Raw genomic sequence first — 20,201 nt, forward strand, 5'->3', positions numbered from 1 at the left:
ATTTACCTTGTGTGTGTGTATGTGTTTATTTACCTTGTGTGTGTGTATGTGTTTATTTACCTTGTGTGCGTGTGTGTGTTTATTTACCTTGTGTGTGTTTATTTACCTTGTGTGTGTTTATTTACCTTGTGTGTGTTTATTTACCTTGTGTGTGTCTCACTCCCCCCCCCCCCTAGGCATCGCGGTGTGCAACATCCCGTCGGCGGCGGTGGAGGAGACGGCGGACTCCACGCTGTGCCACGTGCTGAACCTGTACCGCCGCAACACCTGGCTGTACCAGGCGCTGCGCGAGGGCACACGCGTCCAGAGCGTGGAGCAGATCCGCGAGGTGGCGTCCGGGGCCGCGCGCATCCGCGGCGAGACGCTGGGCCTCATCGGCTTCGGTGAGACACGCCCCGGCTGTCTGTCTGTCTGTCTGTCTGTCTGTCTGTCTGTCTGTCTGTCTGTCTGTCTGTCTGTCTGTCTGTCTGTCTGTCTGTCTGTCTCTATTATTTCTCTATAATCTCTTACTCTATCACTCTCTCTCTATCACTCAATCACTCAATCACTATCTATCTATCACTCTATCTATCACTCTATCTATCACTCTATCTATCACTCTATCTCTCTATCTATCTATCTATCTATCACTCTATCTATCACTCTATCTCTCTATCTATCTCTCTATCACTCTATCTATCACTATATCTCTCCATCTCTTTCTTGAACCATCACTATATCTCCCCATATTGCTGTGTCTTTGCTCAGCACCAGGTTGGCGTTCTCTATCTTCCTCCCTCTGCCCTCCAGTGCGTCTCCATTACTCCTGCTGGCTCCTCCATCTCTCCTCACACACACTCACCCCGGCCATGTGTGTGTGTGTTTGTGTGTGTGTGTTTGTGTGTGCGTGTGGGTTGGTGCTCGTTCAGAGTGGCAATGAACTAACTTTCGCTTGCTCATGCTCATACACGTCTCTGCTTGCACACAGAAACACACAAACACACAAACCCACACAAACACACACACACACACACGCACACACACACACACGCACACACACACACACACACACACAGCGCTCACCTTGGATGCCTCTGCCGTCCTCCGCCACCACCGCTCAGCCTCTCCTCTCCAACCTACGCTGCTCCCTCTCTCCTCCAGCACCATGTTCTCCTCCGCTGGGTTGACGTGTGTGTGTGTGTGTGTGTTTGTGTGTGTGTGTGTGTGTGTGTGTGTGTGTGTGTGTGAAGACATGAGGGTCGATGAGGCCAGAGGCAGGAGACTGACACCGGTCCTCCGATGTTGTACAGTGGACGTGTGGAATACGGCGCTTTTGAAACTGGAAGGGCTTCTGCCATCCTGACACACGCTCGCCTGTACAACATGATGACTCACTGACGGATTGTTTTTACAGAGAGAGAGAGAAAAAGAGAGAGAATCGGCCTAATTGATCCAATTCACCAGCACTGATGGAAAGTAAAGTGTGGTCTGCAATAGAAGACAGGAGACTCAAGCAAACTGACCCACTTTTCATGTTCCACCAAAAATGCTCCCTTCCTGTTGTTCCTCTATTTGACCCAGAAGGCCCGTTGTGGTTCCTAGCCCTTTGCCCCAGGTCCCGTCCCGCTGTAACCCCGTCCCAACCAGGTGTTCCTCCCACTGACGGCGGTGGGTGTGCGCTGTGTTGTGTTCCTCAGGGCGGTCGGGCCAGGCGGTGGCGGTGCGCGCCAAGGTGTTCGGCTTCAACGTCATCTTCTACGACCCGTACCTGCAGGACGGGCTGGAGCGCTCGCTGGGCGTGCAGAGGGTCTACACGCTGCAGGACCTGCTCTACCAGAGCGACTGCGTGTCCCTGCACTGCAACCTCAACGAGCACAACCACCACCTCATCAACGACTTCACCATCAAACAGGTGAGAGGGTGAACCACCACCTGGTCAACGACTTTACCCTCAAACAGGTGAGAGGGTGAACCATCACCTGGTCAACGACTTCACCCTCAAACAGGTGAGAGGGGGAACCACCACCTGGTCAACGACTTCACCATCAAACAGGTGAGGGGGGGGAGATAGAGAGGGAGGGAGAGAGAGAGAGAGAAAGAATCCACCACCACCTCATCAACGATTGGGAGGAGGAAGAGGGAGGGAGGAAGAGAGGGAGGGAGCAGAGAGTATTGGAGAGCGATGTCTTCCACGGCTGCCTGCTTGCATCTGCAGCTCTTTTCAGAGCCGGAGCTCAGACACAGATTAATTCCTATGCTCTGTCAAATTAAATTAGCACCAGCCCACGGCGAGCGTAAATATATCGACCAGCACCACAACAGGGGGGAAACAAACTGTTCTCAAAGACACACACGCGCGCACACACACACCCACACACACACACACACACACACACCTACACACACACACACACACACACACGGAGCGCAAAAAGCTACTGCCTGCGGTGACACCTGCAGGGGATGATAAGTATTACACAAGTAGACGCCCCGTCGATATACTTGCAAGCAATGTGTCTCTCTCTCTCTCTCTCTCTCTCTCTCTCTCTCTCTCTCTCTCTCTCTCTCTCTCTCTCTCTCTCTCTTCCCCCCCCCCCTCTGTTTGACTTGAACCCTGTCAGAGTACTCTGTGAAGAGTGAAATAGTGTGTGTGTGCGGTAGATACTGTCATACTTGTTTCTCCTCCAAGCTAAAGAGTTCCCAGCAGCCTCTCTGGTGCCAGAATAGTGAAAGACGACTCTTCTACTCATTCCGAAAAGGGTTGGACCTGGCACCTTTGTAGTTTCTAAAGTGTGTGTGTGGGTGTGTGTGTGTGGGTGTGTGTATAATATATAAAGACTGGCTGCGTAAGGGCTTTTCACATCCTGGCTTTGAGTCTCTTTTTTGGGTCAAGATTAAAGGGATGGCTCCTTCAGATTCACTGGATTCTCCCCCCCACCACACTGCCTTGTTTCCTCCAATTATGTGTGTGTCTGTGCCTGACGTGTGTGTGTGTGTTTTGCGCCTCACTTATCCTTGTATTTTTTTGTTAGCGTTTTGCTCAGAAGCCGGCTAGCAGACTCTCTCTACCTCGCGGTCTCTCTTTCTCACTCTCTCTCACTCTGTCACTCTCACTCTGTGACTGGAAGCTTGCATACAGTGATCAGGAAGTGACGTAGTTATTAGATGAGGGGGTTGCATTTAACGTATCCATGCTTTTCCCCCTGTGTGTGTGTGTGTGTGTGTGTGTGTGTGTGTGTAGATGCGTCAGGGGGCTTTCCTGGTCAACGCGGCGCGGGGGGGCCTGGTGGATGAGAAGGCCCTCGCCCAGGCCCTGAAGGAGGGAAGGATACGAGGGGCCGCCCTGGACGTCCACGAGACGGAGCCCTTCAGGTGACACCCCTCTCTCTCTGTGTGTCTGTCTGTCTGTCGCTATTGTCTCTTTCTATTTCTCTCGCTATTGCTCTCTCTCTCTCTCTCTCTCTGTGCCTCTCTATGTCTCTGTGTGTGTCTCTCTCTCTCTGTCTGTCTCTCTCTCTGTGCCTCTCTGTGTCTCTCTTTCTCTCTGTGTCTCTGGCTCTGTCTCTGTCTGCCTTTATATTTCAATTCAAAAGAGCTTTATTGGCATGAAAAAGAAGCCTTCTGACAAGTTTGGAGACTCAAAGTGCTTTATTGGCGTCGAAAGTGGACGTTTAAGTTACCTAAGCACAAAATGTATGGTATTATATTTCAGGTAATCTCTCTCCTCCGTCTCCCTTTCTGTCTGTCTCTCTCTCTCTCTCTCTCTCTCTCTCTCTCTCTCTCTCTCTCTCTCTCTCTCTCTCTCTGTCTCTCTTTCTCTCATTCTCTCCCTCTCTGTCTCCCTTTCTGTCTGTCTCTCTCTCTCTGTCTCTCTTTCTTTCATTCTCTCCCTCTCTGTCTCCCTTTCTGTCTGTCTCTCTCTCTCTCTCTCTGTCTCTCTTTCTCTCATTCTCTCCCTCTCTGTCTCTCTCTTTCTCTGTCTCTCTTCCTCTCAAACAATCATACATTTATTTTATAGTGCCTGTTCTTTTTTGCTTATTTCTTCAAGCTGAAGACAAAATCAGTTTAAAAGCGACAATGAAAAACAGAGAAAGACCAAAGAGGAGGAAGTAGCCAGCAGAAGATGTCTGAATCTAACCCCAGATGTCGGTGTGTTGTTGCTGTGTTGTTGTTGTGTTGTTGCGTAGTTTTGCCCAGGGCCCGCTGAAGGACGCGCCCAACCTGATCTGCACCCCCCACACGGCCTGGTACAGCGAGCAGGCCTCCCTCGAGATGAGGGAGGCGGCCGCCACCGAGATACGCCGCGCCGTCACCGGTACGCACACACACACAGTCACAGACAGACGTAGACACAGACCCACACGCACACACACACACAGTCACATAACAGACATGGACAAAGACATGCACTCAAACACACACACACATTCTCTATCACACTCACTCAGTCACGGACACACACAGTCATACCAACCACACCCACACAAACTGACTCACAGTCACACAGTCACACACACACACACACACACACACACACACACACACACACACACACACACACACACACACACACACACACACACACACACATGATCAGCGATATGAGGACTGTGAGCCTCACACCTGCAGACAACCACACACGCATGCACACACGCACACACACACACACACACACACACACACGCACACACTGGTTAAACGGCCTGACTCTGTGCTGTGCCTGGGAGGTGCGTTTGTCTAGGGACGCTCATTAAGGCACCGGCCCTTTAAACGCCACGGCAACAAGTCGAGAGGGACTTTAGTTCCCCTTGATTTATGACCAGATACTACTTCTTTAAATGTGTGTGTGTGTGTGTGTGTGTGTCTGCTTCCATGTGTGTGAGTGTGTGTCTGCTTCCGTGTGTGTGTGTGTGTCTGCTTCAATCTGTGTGTGCGTGTGTATGTGTGTGTATGTGTGTCTCTATCCTAGGCCGTATTCCTGACAGCTTAAGGAACTGTGTGAACAAGGAGTTCTTCGTGTCTTCGACGCCGTGGGGCGTTATTGACCAGTCGGTCCACCCCGAGCTCAACGGCGCCTCCTACAGGTAGGCCTGGAGAACCACAGCATCGCCAACACACACAGGACACACAGACGCTGAGGAAACAGCTGCAAGCAGATCGTTGCTCTTCTCTTTTTATGCTTATTTCAGTCCGTTAATGTCAACATTTGAAGTATTCTGATTTGCTCTTGTACGCCTAGCGGCCATCTTGGTTCTAACTAGCTAGGAGGGGGTAACTGCATGTGTAATACACATTATATCTAGGACATTTAGCAGACGGTTTTATCCAAAGCGACTTACAATAAGTATCTTTGTCATAAGAAAGAGCTAACAATATATCGCTGTCCGTACAGTAAGGACGATCGCTAGGTTAACCCATTCCCTGTAGACAACAAAGATAGCTAGGATAAGAGGCTGCACAACCAAGTACTATAACTAAGTACAACATACAATAAATGCGTTGAATAAGTGCCAGGACGTACAAAATAAGTTCTAAGGGTTTGGAAGGGCTGGCTATGCAGAGTAATTAAATTACCCTGACCTAACTAGCTTTAATGCTATACTGTAAGCCAATTGATTGTCATTGTTGGATTGTTTTAAGGTGTGGGAATTATTAACGAACACTAATGGAGTTTAAGTAGGAGTTTAAATCAACAGACCACAAGTGGTATAAGTGCTATCTATTTACAGTTATGTTATATACCTTATGATATCTTGTAGTACACAACCTGCTTCATTCAAAAAAACATAAGCGGGAAGCTAAATTTGCTTTTAGTAGACATCCGACCCCCCCCCCCCCCCAGCGTTCTCTGGCCGGCCGCCATGTTTGTAGTCCCGTCCTCCTCATCGGTCTCACCTTCATCGCCCTCATCGTCATCAACATGTCCGCCTCCATGTGCTTCTCTCATGCAGCACAGGGAACCAAACTATCGCCGCGCTAACTACCGGGAACCCCCAAGACAAAATTAAAGCCTAGGTCAGAAGCAGGTAAATAAAGCCCTCCCCCTCCACCACCCCCCCCCGACAGAGAGATGACATCGCCCCTCCCTCCCTCCCTCCCTCCCCCATCTGTGTGTACACCTGAACCCCTCCACTCCCTGTATCACCTGTTCCCCTTCCGTCCATTTCTAAAACCTCCATGTTCCCAATATGTGCCACCACTACCCCCAGCCAACATCACCACCAGCATCACTACACCACCACCCCCATCACTACACCACCACAAGCACCGCACCCCACCATCACTACACCACCACCCCCATCATACACCACCACAAGCACCGCACCCTACAATCGCTACACCACCATCACTACACCACCCCCATCATACACCACCACAAGCACCGCACCCTACAATCACTACACCACCACCCCCATCATACACCACCACAAGCACCGCACCCTACAATCGCCCACCACCATCACTACTCCACCATCACTACACCACCATCACCAGCCAAAATCCACTAACACTACTACACCATTACCACCGCCCACCAACCCCTAAGACCCCCAAACACAATCACCAACCCCACCACCACCCAACACCGCCCGGCTTTGCGTGGGGTTGTGTCCATTTGGTTTTGGGTCCCTTCCCTGTAAGCATTCCCACTAGCATTGCCACTTGCATTACCACTAGCATTCCCACTAGCATTCCCAGCGGGGGCCTTTGTTTCCCCAGACCCTTGGGTGCCCCTCCGCCACCCAGTTAGAACCGGGGGCTGGTTCTGTTGAATGGGGCGGCTCTGGACTGTTAGTTCTGTTGTACCGTCTTGTTTTCCGGTTAGTTCCTGTGTGTTCCTGGTGTGTGCAGACTGCAGCATGGGCCTGTCTGTTGGGACCTGGGACTTGTGTGGTTTTTTGGGGATATATATTGAGCTATGATATCATACATATTTAACATACATATATATATATATATATATATATATACTGTATAGTGATGGTGATGAAACGTTCAACCGTTTCATCTCTAATGTCTGTGTGTCTGTCGGAATGTGTATGCACATAAACTGTGTGTTTATGTGTTTTATTTTACAATCGTATTGTCAAGTAATCCTTCACGCACAAGGTCTTTGTTTGTGACGCATCGGTGCTGATACACAACACAAACAACGCAACTCAGTGTTGCGCGCAGACATCAAAAAAAAAAAAACAAATTCTGCGTCCGACCCTAAAGCGCCCGCGTGCTCCGGGCTCCGCCCCTCGACCCCTGCGGACGGACGCTAACCTCTGACCCCTCCTCCCGCCCCCCAGGTACCCAGCGGGGGTGGTGGGCGTGGCCCCCGGCGGCATGCCCGGGGCCCTGGAGGGCATGGTGCCCGGGGGGGTGCCGATCGCCCACAGCCTGCCCTCCGGAACACACCCGTCCCAGGCGCCGTCGCCCAACCAGCCCACCAAACACGGCGAGACACGGGAGCACCTCACCGAGCAATAGCCCCGCCCCCTGACCTCCGACCCCTCCGACCTCCTCCTCTCCCCCCTCTGCAGCCACATCCTCTCCTCCCCACCCTCCTCCCCTCCTGAAACAACGACGGACATCGACGGCGTTGTCGAACCCGATCCCGGAAGCGGTCCTACGCTTTGGAAGCGGAACACCGGAGCCAGAAGCCCCCCGCCCCACGGCACCCCAGGGGTCAAGACTTGAGACACGCGCGCGCCATCTCCACCGCACACGTCACCAGCCGGGGGGGAGCGAGGTGTGGCGGAGATGGCGCAAAGTTTATACTTTGACCCTTTCCTTTTTTTGTGGAGTTTTTTCCTCTAGTTTCTCTCTGTCGTCGTCTCTTTGGACTTTGGGTGTCAGATTCCGTGTTTCGTTTTAGTTTGTTCTGTTTTCTTTGGGACCTGCCTGTCGCTCTGGAAGATCGCTCCGGTGTTTTGTTTTTTTTTGCTTTTGTCAAAGCGACTCTGGAGACTTGCAAAAGCCGCGCATTGATGGAGATCTGCACACGCAAGCGCACACACACACACACACACACACACACACACACACCTCTTCCTCTATATGTAGGACTGCACCGCAAAGCTTCTGAGAAAGAGGAAATACAAACTGTTGCATTTTGTGGTACTGGACTTCAGCCAAACACATACACACACACACTCTCACATTCACACATTCACACCTCAAAACCTGCCCCTGCCAAGTTACCACTCACACATACAAAACACACACTCATACCCACACGCTCTTTTTTGCTTCATAATGTTTGTTCTTACTGCCTCCCCACTAAATCTGTTTCTGTTTTGTCGCCTTTTCTCGTTTCCTTTGAGCTTTCGTTTGACAGGAGCAAATGACACCTGGAATGGATTTTGAACATGTATGCGCATACACAAATCTATATTTATCATTCCTTCATCAAATTCAAACAAAGGAAAAGGCTAGATCTCTTTCCATTAATGGTAATCTCAAGAGCGAGTTTTAACCCTTTCCTACAATGGAGTTTCAATTGCCGAGATAGTTTGCTGTTGTGGGGGATATTACGTTTATAACAGCGGTTATGAATAATGTCAAAATGATAATTGAAAGCTCTGTATATTACCCAGCACTAAAACAGACAATGAAATATATAGATAAATATATATTTACCTGCTAGGTACTACCGGACTATTTGTGATTTCTTTTTTTCTTTGAGTTTGATACCAAGTAGTTACTTGTATGTTGTTTTTGTTGTTGAAGTGTACGTCACAAATGATGCGAAAACGCGAAAGAACGAACTATGTGTACAGTCGGGTGGACCGCTCTTCTACGCCCTTCTTAACGTGGAGGCTGTTCCCCATGTCAACATAATGACGACCAGCAGGTGGCGCCACATCTCACCCTTTGTTGACCGCAATCATTACGAAATCCTTTTCTTTCCCCCCTCCCAAGGGCTCCCAAGAGACTCGGTTCTCGCGTTGGACAGCTCCGCAGGCAGAAAAGGGTTAAACAAATAAACTCCATTCCTTAATGACTCAGGAAACACTTTTTTGCAAATTCTACTTTTTTTTTTTCTTGATCTCCAAAAGTTATGTTTTGTGGAGAAAAAAAAAGAATGAATTATGAGTAGTATGGCTATTTTCTCTCTTCCCTCTTCTTCATTGTGGTATTTTTATATACAAGACATACGACACATCCTATGTTTTGGTGTTGAAAGAGTTTTAAAGAGTCCTGTTAGATTTGTATTGCCTAGTTAAATGTACCTATAACCATAGTCCTATGTGGTCCACTCTTTTCTATTATTCTATTTTGGTTCTATTGAAGGCCAGGTTCCTTGGGGCCATCCAGTACTCTGACAGCAATAGCAGAAACTCATACGTAGTGTCGAGACGATAGAAGAGGCAGCCAGCAGTATGGTTTACTTTTTTTTGTTTCTTTTTTTAGTGTGAGTGTTTGTATTCGTTTCTTGTACAAGGTGAACATTTAGCATTCAGTGCAGTTCAAATAAAATACTCAAACATGAGGAACAAAACGGTTTGTCTGTCGTCACACTAGTCACGGGTAGATTTAAATTAAGACTTTGGCCCCTGCTGCTTCCATTAACTGCCACACGGAGACGCCACAAGGCAAGATTAGATCAAATATATCGGGCATCGACCGATATCGATAAGTGTTCCAAATTTATTCAAACTGCATTTTTATTAACCGTTTAAGCTAAAGTATGCAAGGGTCACCTCAGAATAAACTACTACCATTAAAAGATCGTTGGGACTCGAGGCAGAAGTTACTTCCGTTCAGAGTGAGGGGTTATTGGTTCCTTCTCTGTAAGAGCTGGAAAAGGGGCGGAGCCTCAACAGGTGGATCGATCAAGGACCAATTAAACAATTATGCGAACCTTGTTGAACAAGTATCCACTATATCGTTTTGTGCCAGGTTTTTTTTTTCTTCAGAACATCCCTCTAAAACGGTTCCACATATCATGGCTGAAGAGTTTACAGAAAACCTTATTCTGTAATATATAACCTCTGATCCTTTTACCAAAACTCCGCCCTTGAGACACGGGTTAGTGTCTCATAGGTCACTTTAAGGGAAGACTCTATGGATTTAGAATCATGCCAAAACCCCACACACACACAAAACGTATTTTACTCACGCACAACGATTCACACACACACAAAACGTGTTCTACTCACGCACAACGATTCACACTCACACTCTGTGTGGTTTGCAAATACAAAACATCATTCACAAACTAAAGCATTTTGTTTTACAAATAAGAAATGTACCTATCAAACAAATACATCATGCTTCAGAAACAAATACAGTATGTTTTACACATACAAAGAAACATGTCTTCAATTACAAAAACATATCCTCCAAGTACAAACTAAAATCGTTCAAGTACAAACTAAAATCTTTCAAGTACAAAAAATAATCCTTCAAGTACAAAAAACAATTCTACAAGTACGGAATACTATCACGTGACTTTTGGCACTAATTTTCCGCCTTGCTGATCCACACACAAATGCTTTCAGATCCACGCACAACTTTCAAACAAATGTCCTGTAATTCACACTACACAACAGCAGGTTGAGTCAGTTTAAGGCCGCCAGGACGATCTTTTTTTCTCCCCAAAATCTTTGCTGAATGCCGGCCAACAGGAGCTACCGTGTGTGGATTTCGACTTGCCGCCCCTTTGACTCGGAATCGCACGACACGGATACCTGCTCGGAAGGACAAGAGAAACGCTAGTTTGGGAGATTAAATTCAACACAATGAGCGGCCAGCAGGTGAGTTTGCGGTCGTTGCTGGTGAAATATCAAATGTTAACTAAACTCCAGAAATGTCTTTCGTGGGTAGGATGATACCGCAGGAGCCAACCTAGCTAACTTAACTTTTAATTCTGTTTCTAACTTAACTAAATTAAACTATGGCCACATATAACGTTACACTTGATACGTCTTGGTCTTAAGACGGAATTTTGAAGTGAAGACGACCTCAGGCCACACACACTTGTTTGAGCACCATCTGAGGAGTCGTGTTAAGTCACTGAAATACCAAAGCAAAGGGAGGCTTTAGTGTGAAGACTTTATAGGAGGTGATTTGTCATTAGCGCAAACTTTTTTTTACCAGCGCTGCTCGCGCTAATTCACGTGAAATCAGTTAAAGTTGTGGATATATTTAGAGCTAATTTGTTCATAGATCAGTCATAAATACTACAGGAGGTTAAAGTGTAAGTAGAAACAGCCACAGTTGGGTGTTTTAATGCCGCAAACAAACCGGCTTTGTGCACCTCGATCTGCACTTTACCTCCAACAGGTGAACTATGGTATATCAATGCTTTTACATGCCGTGCTGTGTGGTGAAAAAACGCTAACATCAAAAATAATGGGGGGGATTTTATTGTGAATAATTTGAAGAAAGACTACTTAAGTTCATGTTTTTTGATGTTGATTTGAAGTGGCGAAGTTATTAGATGATGATAATAGAATGAGCAATTTATTATGTTGGACTGGTAAAAAATATGTCTTGCCGTTTTATTAGTTTATGATGCATATAGTTCAATTACCACTTTATCTACAGTTTGCATAGCTGTGGTAGTTAAACTGCAGTTAACTACATTGGGTCATGTATATTAGCTAGTTAATTACAAACTGCAAATTCATATTATTCAAATACCATTTTTGGTCATAAAATATGGCACAATTCCACAGCTCATTGGCCACAGTTTTTATTTAATGACAATCGCCTGTTATTTATAATTCCATGTGGTTTGAGTTGTATAGGGCCGAATATTAAGAATTTCTCTATAAATGTATCATTTTTGTAATTCCACATTAACAACTGCTCCCAATCCTCTCTTTACAACAGAAAACACACCTACACTTTACTCTGTGTCAGTTCAGTTGGACCTCCATGTAAGAAGATGAAATTCCGACACAGATTGGGATAATTTCTTGTATCGTAGTTTGGATGTAGATTCACTACTTTTTCGCAGGTTTAGTTTGACAAGGTAGTCTGGTTTTTGAGAGCAGTAAAGATTTAGTTCAAGTACTTTCCATTGTGAAGTAGCTAGTTGTTTGGTTAACTACAATTTCCTAACACTGGTTACTGGTACTAACGGCAAGCTGAGGTACTTCTTGCAGTGTATGCGCTGGTAGAATTAGGTAACCAGACATCCAAGTTTACCTAGGACAGTCTAGCTTTCAGGTTTGCCTCAGTATGCTGTAGATTGTCACAGAGCCTGCCAGAGAATACCTCCCCTTCCCAATTAATCCTAATCCCTATTGTCTGAACCAAAATGTTTATTTACAATAACTGACTATTGTTAACATGAAGTCACAGTGATTTGATACATTTGCATAGAACTGTTTATGAGCCACAATTTGCTGATAACTTCAGATCAAATCCAATCCACTTTATTTATATAGCACATTTGATGTGTAATTCCAACATAATACAACATAATTTGTTCACCAAATTAGCTACATTTTTATAATATTGCTAAATTGTTGGTTATTAATTATATCTGAGTTAGTGTGAACAGATAAAATGTGTGCATCCTTCCATGAGTGTTTTCTTTGGATTTGAGATTGTGAGTTTTAAATTATCTGTTTAAGTCCTCTCACTAGATGATATTTATTTTGCTGAAAAATGCTTTTATGCTCATTTTAAAAAAATGTTTCAAACTTTTCTTTGTTCTTGTTTGTATGTATGTGTTTCCAGAAGCCAGACTATGCCAATATTGAGACTGCTGCACGGAACTTGCTGTCTGTCTTATCAGCAAGTGTCAGTCAAGGGCATGTTGAGGTTCCAGGCCAGAGCCAAGTTCAGGTTCAGATTCAGGGCCAGCATCCCAGCCAGGGAAATTTTCAGGAATCAAGAGCGAGACAGGCCAATGTGCAGCAGGAGATGTCAAAGTTAGAAAAAGTACAATGTGTCCACAATGTATGTATATAGAATGTGTGGCCGTTCAGATTTAGTATGACATGCCTTTCAATTTACTTCACACGTCTTTTCCTGGTCTTTTTCGAAGAGAACGAACCAGTGGCAAACACAGATTTCCTACGCCACTTAAAATGGTTTCAGCAGCATCTACAAAGGCCATAAATATTCCATTTTATTTACTCCCAAATCCCATGACCAGAACTCCACAGGGGTCTCAGGAGCTCAGCCTGTTAATGGCAGGCTTAGGAAAACGCATGATATCAGTGCCTTAACACAGCAACCATGCAGAGGGAAGCATTTCTGAAATGATGTACTACAGAGATCATTAGGAGTGGTGATTTATTGTTAAGAAGTGCTCATGGTTTGTTTTATATTGTCCTAATAAGATTTCAGCAATGCTGCTGCTTGAATTCCCTAAACTGGAGACTTTGTCTGGTGGATGGCTGTTTAATAAGGCAAGTGGTAAGCAGATACAGCAGGATTTCATTATTTTGGCTTGTAAAAAATTTGCTTGGCCGGTGGATTTTTTCATCTACCAGTCCCCTTGGCTGGTGAGCCAAAAAGTTAATTTTCAGCCCTGCCATCTTCATTCCTTAAGGAAATTGGAAATTGCTGTATAAAGTTAACTTAAAGTTTAAAGTTCTCAGACACCGTGCATGATTTCAGGCATGGGGTTATTTATATGATACTTAATTCAATACATTATACTCCTTTCCTCCTGGACAACTTTTCAGGCTCACAAACCTTTTCTTACTTTAACCCTTTTTTTAATTTGATCACTTTCCCACTGTCCAAAATAATGAAGGAGGAAGTGGCCAGAGAAAACTTTCAGGCGTTGATCCCGCCTGAGTCTGAAGGCTACACCGCAAAACTGCTTAAGGCCGTGTCCAATAATGGAAGAAACATGATTTTCATCGTTCCACTTCAAGATGAAACAGACACTGCGCCACTTCCTCCTGATGCCCATGAGTTCAGCAAAATGCCAAAATCACAATGCAAGACCTGTGGATAAATTTTACCATTACAAGTTCTGGCTGTGCATGTAGGCTCTTGTAGCAAGTCTACAACTGAAGAAGTAAGTTTTTCTTAACATGACACGTAGTTCTTGAAATCTTTTTCACTTTCAACGAATGCATATCAAAACAGCAATTAGTTTACTACTACAGTGATGTCATTGATAATGTTGACATGATCCACTTAACAGGAAAACGATGAGAATGCTGATGAAAAACAAGATCAGGATGTTTCGTGTGTATCCTGCAGTCAGAACAGTAAGTATAAGTACATTGTCATCACACTCTTAAAATAATAACTTAAAATAATAGAGACTTAAGAATAAGCATGATAATTCAGTTATTCTGATTGATGTTCTGGTAATCTAGCCATGGGACTGATTTTCTTTCATTTTTCTCTTCCTCGTTATTTTATTTCCGAATTACCGCAATGTTGTTGTTGGTATGTCTCCCCTGCTTGCACAGATCATTTGAAGTGCAATATTTAAAAAATAAAATTGATTATATTATAATTTCTCAAGTTTTGTCTTAAATTTTTATCAAAATAATCTATACATAGTAATGGAAGAAATTGGTGCCTTTGCTAACATTAAGATTTGTGTTAATAATTTTCTTTTAAGTTAACGCTGATTACTGTATTTATGTCTTTTTTTCAGCTTCAACAGTCGCTGCAGAGAGCGTGTGTCCCATTTGCCAAGTAGTGTACCCTGCTGACGTCATTGAGATGCATGCCAGTGCCTGCAATGAGAGGTATGTTGTGCCATGTAGTTTTGCATTGATGCATTACAAATTTTTCCTTTTGTAATTGGATGTTTATTGCAAATGTTTGTCTCCTCCTTACTTTGAAATGTCTCAACATGAATATTGATCAACAAGACATTTAATATACTAGTCAATGGGTTTTTGCATGTTGACTAATTAGTTAGCATACTTTACATTACTCCTGAATGTTTTGGACAACACATTACTTGTGACTATCTTTGGAAATAATAAAGTAAAAGTTTCTCCATGGCTTTCCCAGGCTCTAGGCTTGACTAGAATTGAAATTCTCTTTTTTGACAATGCAATCTGACTTAGCAGACATGTGCACAATTTAGAGGGTCCAGAATTTGCCTGGACCATATCAATCAGAGATGAGAGAAAGCTAAAAGACAGACATTATGTCTTTCAGGCCATGAACTGTGGAGGAGCACTCATTTGACAGCAGTAGAGTTGATCTAGAAGCAATGGAAGGACCATCTGGCACATCTTCACGGATTGCACCTTTGCAGAATCAGCAAACAAGTTCTTCGGGACCTTCTGATACTACCAACAAAACTGAGGGTTTGTAGTCTATTTGTTACACTCTGTTAGTGGTCCTTGTTAAAATGTTTGGTTAATGGCCTTTTCTGTGTTGAAATCTTTACTTCATTTATAGATTGGAAGACCATACCAGACCTGGCAAGGGCTGCTCAGTTGTACAGGGAGACAATACTTGACATTCATGCATCAGGGAAGCCACTGCATTTGCATGTTGACCTCAGAGGAAGCAAGTCAGACCAGGAAATGGCTTTAATTGCTTTTTATAAAGCACGCCGTGTAGAGTGGGCAAATCCTATGCAATGCAGACTTGAAGGTTCATCTTTTTTCTCTTTTAGTTCATTTTAGAATTTATGTGCAGTCTGTTTTTTTCACAAATAACCCAGAATCTTTACATTTCTTATAATTAATAGGTGATCCCGCAATCGGAGAGGGAGTGAACCGCTTCTTGTTCTCCAGTCACGGAGAGGCTGAAAGATGGTTTGAAGTTGAACTTTGGTAGTGTCTTCAATTACCTTTCCATATATTGTGGAGTGTGTTTTAGCTGCAATATTCTTAATGCCATAATCTCTCCAATTAATACGTGCTAAAAGGCTGCGTGAAACGGACGTTAGAGCCCATGTTGTGACTTATTTCTCAGTGAAAAATAATTTTGGGGGAGTAACAGCCCCAAGTTGGATTTGATTCAAATCCTCTGCATTTGATTGGGCTGTTTAAAAGTGGGTGGGGTTTAGTGTTTAGTAACAAAAAGCTGTTTGCTGCTGACTGCAGTCTGAGTCACATTTGATTGGATTAACTTTTGTAAACGCCCCTGTGTTCAAGCTGTCATCAGACATTTGATACTGTTTTACAGGAAAGACAGGGATTTTATGTGATTTTGAGGTCAAAAATATTCTGATACTGTTTATTTGACATATGTCATATATCAAGAGCCAAATGAACAATTAACACTAGATTCAAACTGGGAACATTTATTGTTCACTTCATGAGGCATTTAAGATGTATTTAGGATTATACCTACTGTACATACTGTGGCAACCCGTTTCCCCGAGTGTCAGGTACCCGGCAGGAATCACACAGAAAGCAAGGGTTAAGCCGCAGTCTGCGTTTATTTCACAAGAATAATAGTCTGCATCCTCGTGCTAGGGTCTCCGTGAGCCTCTAGATCGCCGGCGTGGTGCGGAATCCCTCCGTGTCGCTTCGCCCTTCTCCCGGCCTGCCGTGTACTCCCTCCGTGTCACTTGCCCTGGTGCGTACTCCCTCCGTGTCGCTCTCTCTCGTTCGCCCGGTCTGGTGCCCCTTTTATACCGGCTCCTGGTCCTTTCCCTTCCTCCGGCCAGGTGTCCCCTGATCGCGCTGATTGGGGGGAGAGACGTGGTGCTCTCTGTCGCCAGCTGGAGGGTGGCGACGGTAAACCCCGTCTACTGCGTGTCCTCGGACCCACCCGGTCCGAGGTTCAACGGCGGGATGCCACAATACCTATTGATGTCTCTTATTCTATACAACCACAGAATCACTAAAAATTTTAGTACATGATAATTGATCAAGGAATTTCTTCTGTTTGCACAGGAAATTCTGGTGACACAAAGCTGTTTGCTGGAGAGCCAGACCATCTTGTACCTTCGTCCTCTGCATTCCTTGTTGAGAGTGACCTGTTTCTGATGGCAGGCCGCATGATTGGTCATTGCTTTTTGCATGGCTGCTGGCCATGCAAAACAATCAGCTGGCCTACAATGACTGACGACGACGATGAATGCTCTGTGACGGATAAGAGCCGCATCACAGGGTACCTTCGCCGATTCATTCAAAATGGTATACTAATGAGTGATGCATGTACATTTTAACGACAATTCATTTTATTTTCCTCATCTAATCCTATGCAAACAAGACAATAAATGTACTTATTTTATACATTTGTTACATTAAAATTGTACAACGCCAGATCTGGGTTATATCTCACAACCCAGAGTGCCATACTGTTTATAAAAAAGAACTTGACCAGTGCAGGTTTTCCAGATACAAATATATTCAGCCAGCTTTCTGCTCATAACCTGAAACAAGATGCTTTCCAGAAATCAAAAACAATGGCAGATCGCGTATTTGGAAAAGATACACTGGCCAGGTTCTTAATTTTTATACTGCATATATGCAACAGTATAGCTCTTAAGCTTGTTAAGAACATTTTCTAGAAAACTGAATTGTATCTGTTATGATAAAATCTAGTGTTGGCATCAGCTACATAGCCAATACTTACGGGTAAAATCTTGGTTGGCGTTTTTCTTCAAAGAATTATTTGACAACCATCAGCAAAATGTATCAAAAGAACAGCATTCTCCATCACTTTGAACATTTATATATTTCTATTTTGTAGCATCCAGTGATGAACTGAAGGCGCTCGTGAAGTTCTGGGTTGGATGGGAGGCTCCTACAACTACCCTCACATTGGAGGTGACTGACTGTAGTCTACCAAAATCTTCCACATGCTTTGAGACTCTCCGTCTTCCTGCCCGCTACCAAGACTTAACTACATTTAAGGAAGAATTGATTGCCTGCCTTCAAACAACTGACACTGGATTTGGATTGGTGTGATGGCAGTGCTAAAATGTAGCTTCTTTAAAAGGCAGTTCTCATTCATGTTTTTGTTCAGTCTTTTGGCTGTACAATGAAGACTACACCGCCTCCCTCCTTCATCTCCACAAACACGGTGGGGGCGAGGTGCCTGTTTGTGTTTTCAGAGGTGTGCTGTTTCACAAACACCCTCCCTCCATCATCTTTTTTTAAGTGAATTACTGCAAACATGGGCTTTTTTTTTTTGTAGGACTTGCTGCTGAGCTTGATTGCATCTCTAACAGGAATTTGTGAAAAGATCTTAATTTTGGCTTTAATTATATTTTTTACAGTTTCCAAGTCATGAAAAAATGTCTGGCAATAAAATGTTCGGGAGTTAGTGTTCTGCTGGTTGGGGTTTATCTTCTGAAAACAACCACTCTGGCAAAGGGTATGTTCATTATCAAAGGTTGGAAAACAAATCAGTCAGTCCTCCGGAAATAAAATAAGAACATTCTGGAAATAATCAAATGGCATGTTTATTGGTAAAAAGAAAACTTAAGTCCAGAAGAATACAGGGTGATTGTGGTGACCATGCAGCATGGACAGAAGCACATTCATGTATTGACTGCAGTTCCACCCGACAGTCCCAACGTCACCAAATGCTGAGTAAGTCTTACTGTAAGCCTAGTAAGTGCTGGACATACTGGACAGTAACTAGGTAGATGTTTGAGCCATGTGATTGGGAGTGTCCCAGGGGATTTATGGCTGCCCTTAGTGCTGCCATTTGTTCATCACTCAGTACATCGCCCATCTCAGGAACAATGACCCCATGGTGTAGCTCATGAGGCAGGCCACTGTCCTCCCAGTCCAAATGTGGTAGGTACAATCCCTGAAAAGACATCGTGTTTGTACAGCAGTGGTTCTCAAACGTTTTTACATCATGGACAACGGACAAAATTTGATAACATTAACATAACCTACTATGCACAGCAATTAATAATAGCACCATGAATTCAACAAATTATCTAAATTAGATTAACACAAGACTCACACCATGCTCATACAAAGAAAGACAGCTATGTTCAACTTGCTTCATAGTACATCCCTCTGTTCAGAAAGGCGCTTTTCTGGACTGACAAACTTAAAACACAAAATGGCACAGACATTCCCTTTTACCTCTGCATTTTCTGGTTCTGCCATGGCATGCTGAATGTTCCCCATCTCCCACAGCTGATTGGGTGTTAGGTTACCCTCAGTTCTGAGTGGGTGGTTATCCCATCCACTGCTGAAGATATAAAGACTAGCTTTAGTCTGGGCAGAAATGCATAATGACAACTGAAGATGTGTGCAATGTTTGACAGGTCAAGCAAACCATCCTCCTCTAGTGACAGTAGCACACTGTAGTTTATGCTGGTCACAGCACACCACACGTCTCTCCAGAGTCGTTCAATTCTGGGAAGAGAGTGAGTAAGATTAGATATGGTTTACATACATTTATGCATAAGATTTTACAATAGCATAACCACAAGGTCTCAAAAGAAAAATGGTTATCACAATTAAGTGAATATTCTTTTTCCTTTCCTTGATGTTAAAGCCTAATCTGTTCAGTCAGTCACTATATGGTGCGTGTCAAAGACTTGAATTTAAATTTACTTTGTGGGGGGAAAAACAGTTGTGATGTTCAATCCTATATTCATTACATTAATCAGGTACCACCATCGCCCAAGCATATTTGCTGCAAGATTATCAAGTGCAACACAAAGAAGTCGAAAACTTCTTTGTCACACAAATCAGAAAATGGAAGTACAAATCAAATTGGGTCCATGTTCCGTTTTTTCCATTTCCTTTTTTTTGACTTGAGCATATATCAAAAGTACAAAAAACAAGCTGTTCTTTATTTTTGAAAAGAATATTGTATGATATTATAAAAAAAATAGATTTGATATAATACAAGTGTGACAAAAACCTACCTTTGATTGTGCACGCTCTTTCCAGCAATGAAACTGGACCTTCCTGTTCCCTTGATAGAGAACATCAACCGTGCAATGTCAACGTTCTCGACTCCATGATCCGCTCTTACCCTAAAAAAATAACATTTTGTGCATTTATAAATTAGAATGTAGTTTTCATGGGTTTCAATTGGCCAAAAGTGTCCACGATAGAGCCACGAGGTACAATTGGAGATATACAGTATAATAGAGCCATATTTAAGGAGCAGGTTTTGAAAATTTAAAAAAGAAATCAGAAAAAAATCCAGACCCTTGGGAAATATCATTCCATATGCATTAACACAGCTAAAATTGTCAAAAAATGGATGTGAAGTGGACACAAATGGCCAGCATAGAGTCCAAAGGGTTAATCTAAATATAATAACTTCAAGTGTTTTGTCAGAAACATGGCTCCTCCACTCTGCAGTAAACAGAAAAGTCATTTCCTGTATCCGCTCCCTTTTTA

General features: G+C 44.0%; 1 protein-coding gene across 1 annotated transcript in view; it reads left to right on the forward strand.

Moving 5' to 3' along the window:
- LOC307090203 (uncharacterized protein) overlaps nucleotides 1–9,381 on the forward strand; it is a gene marked incomplete at its 5' end in the record, with an annotated part of 36,070 nt that extends 26,689 nt beyond the window's left edge. The window contains 6 exons of the mRNA XM_079756776.1: nucleotides 177–383; nucleotides 1,677–1,891; nucleotides 3,221–3,351; nucleotides 4,167–4,294; nucleotides 4,949–5,063; nucleotides 7,275–9,381. Coding sequence (XP_079612902.1) covers nucleotides 177–383; nucleotides 1,677–1,891; nucleotides 3,221–3,351; nucleotides 4,167–4,294; nucleotides 4,949–5,063; nucleotides 7,275–7,455 — 977 coding nt within the window. The 3' untranslated portion in view covers nucleotides 7,456–9,381. The remainder of the gene's footprint in view (nucleotides 1–176; nucleotides 384–1,676; nucleotides 1,892–3,220; nucleotides 3,352–4,166; nucleotides 4,295–4,948; nucleotides 5,064–7,274) is intronic.
- Between the last annotated feature and the right edge of the window lie 10,820 nt (nucleotides 9,382–20,201).

This window comes from Pollachius pollachius (genome assembly GCF_949987615.1).
Source record: "Pollachius pollachius genome assembly, chromosome: 19".
Classification (NCBI taxonomy): Eukaryota; Metazoa; Chordata; class Actinopteri; order Gadiformes; family Gadidae; genus Pollachius; species Pollachius pollachius.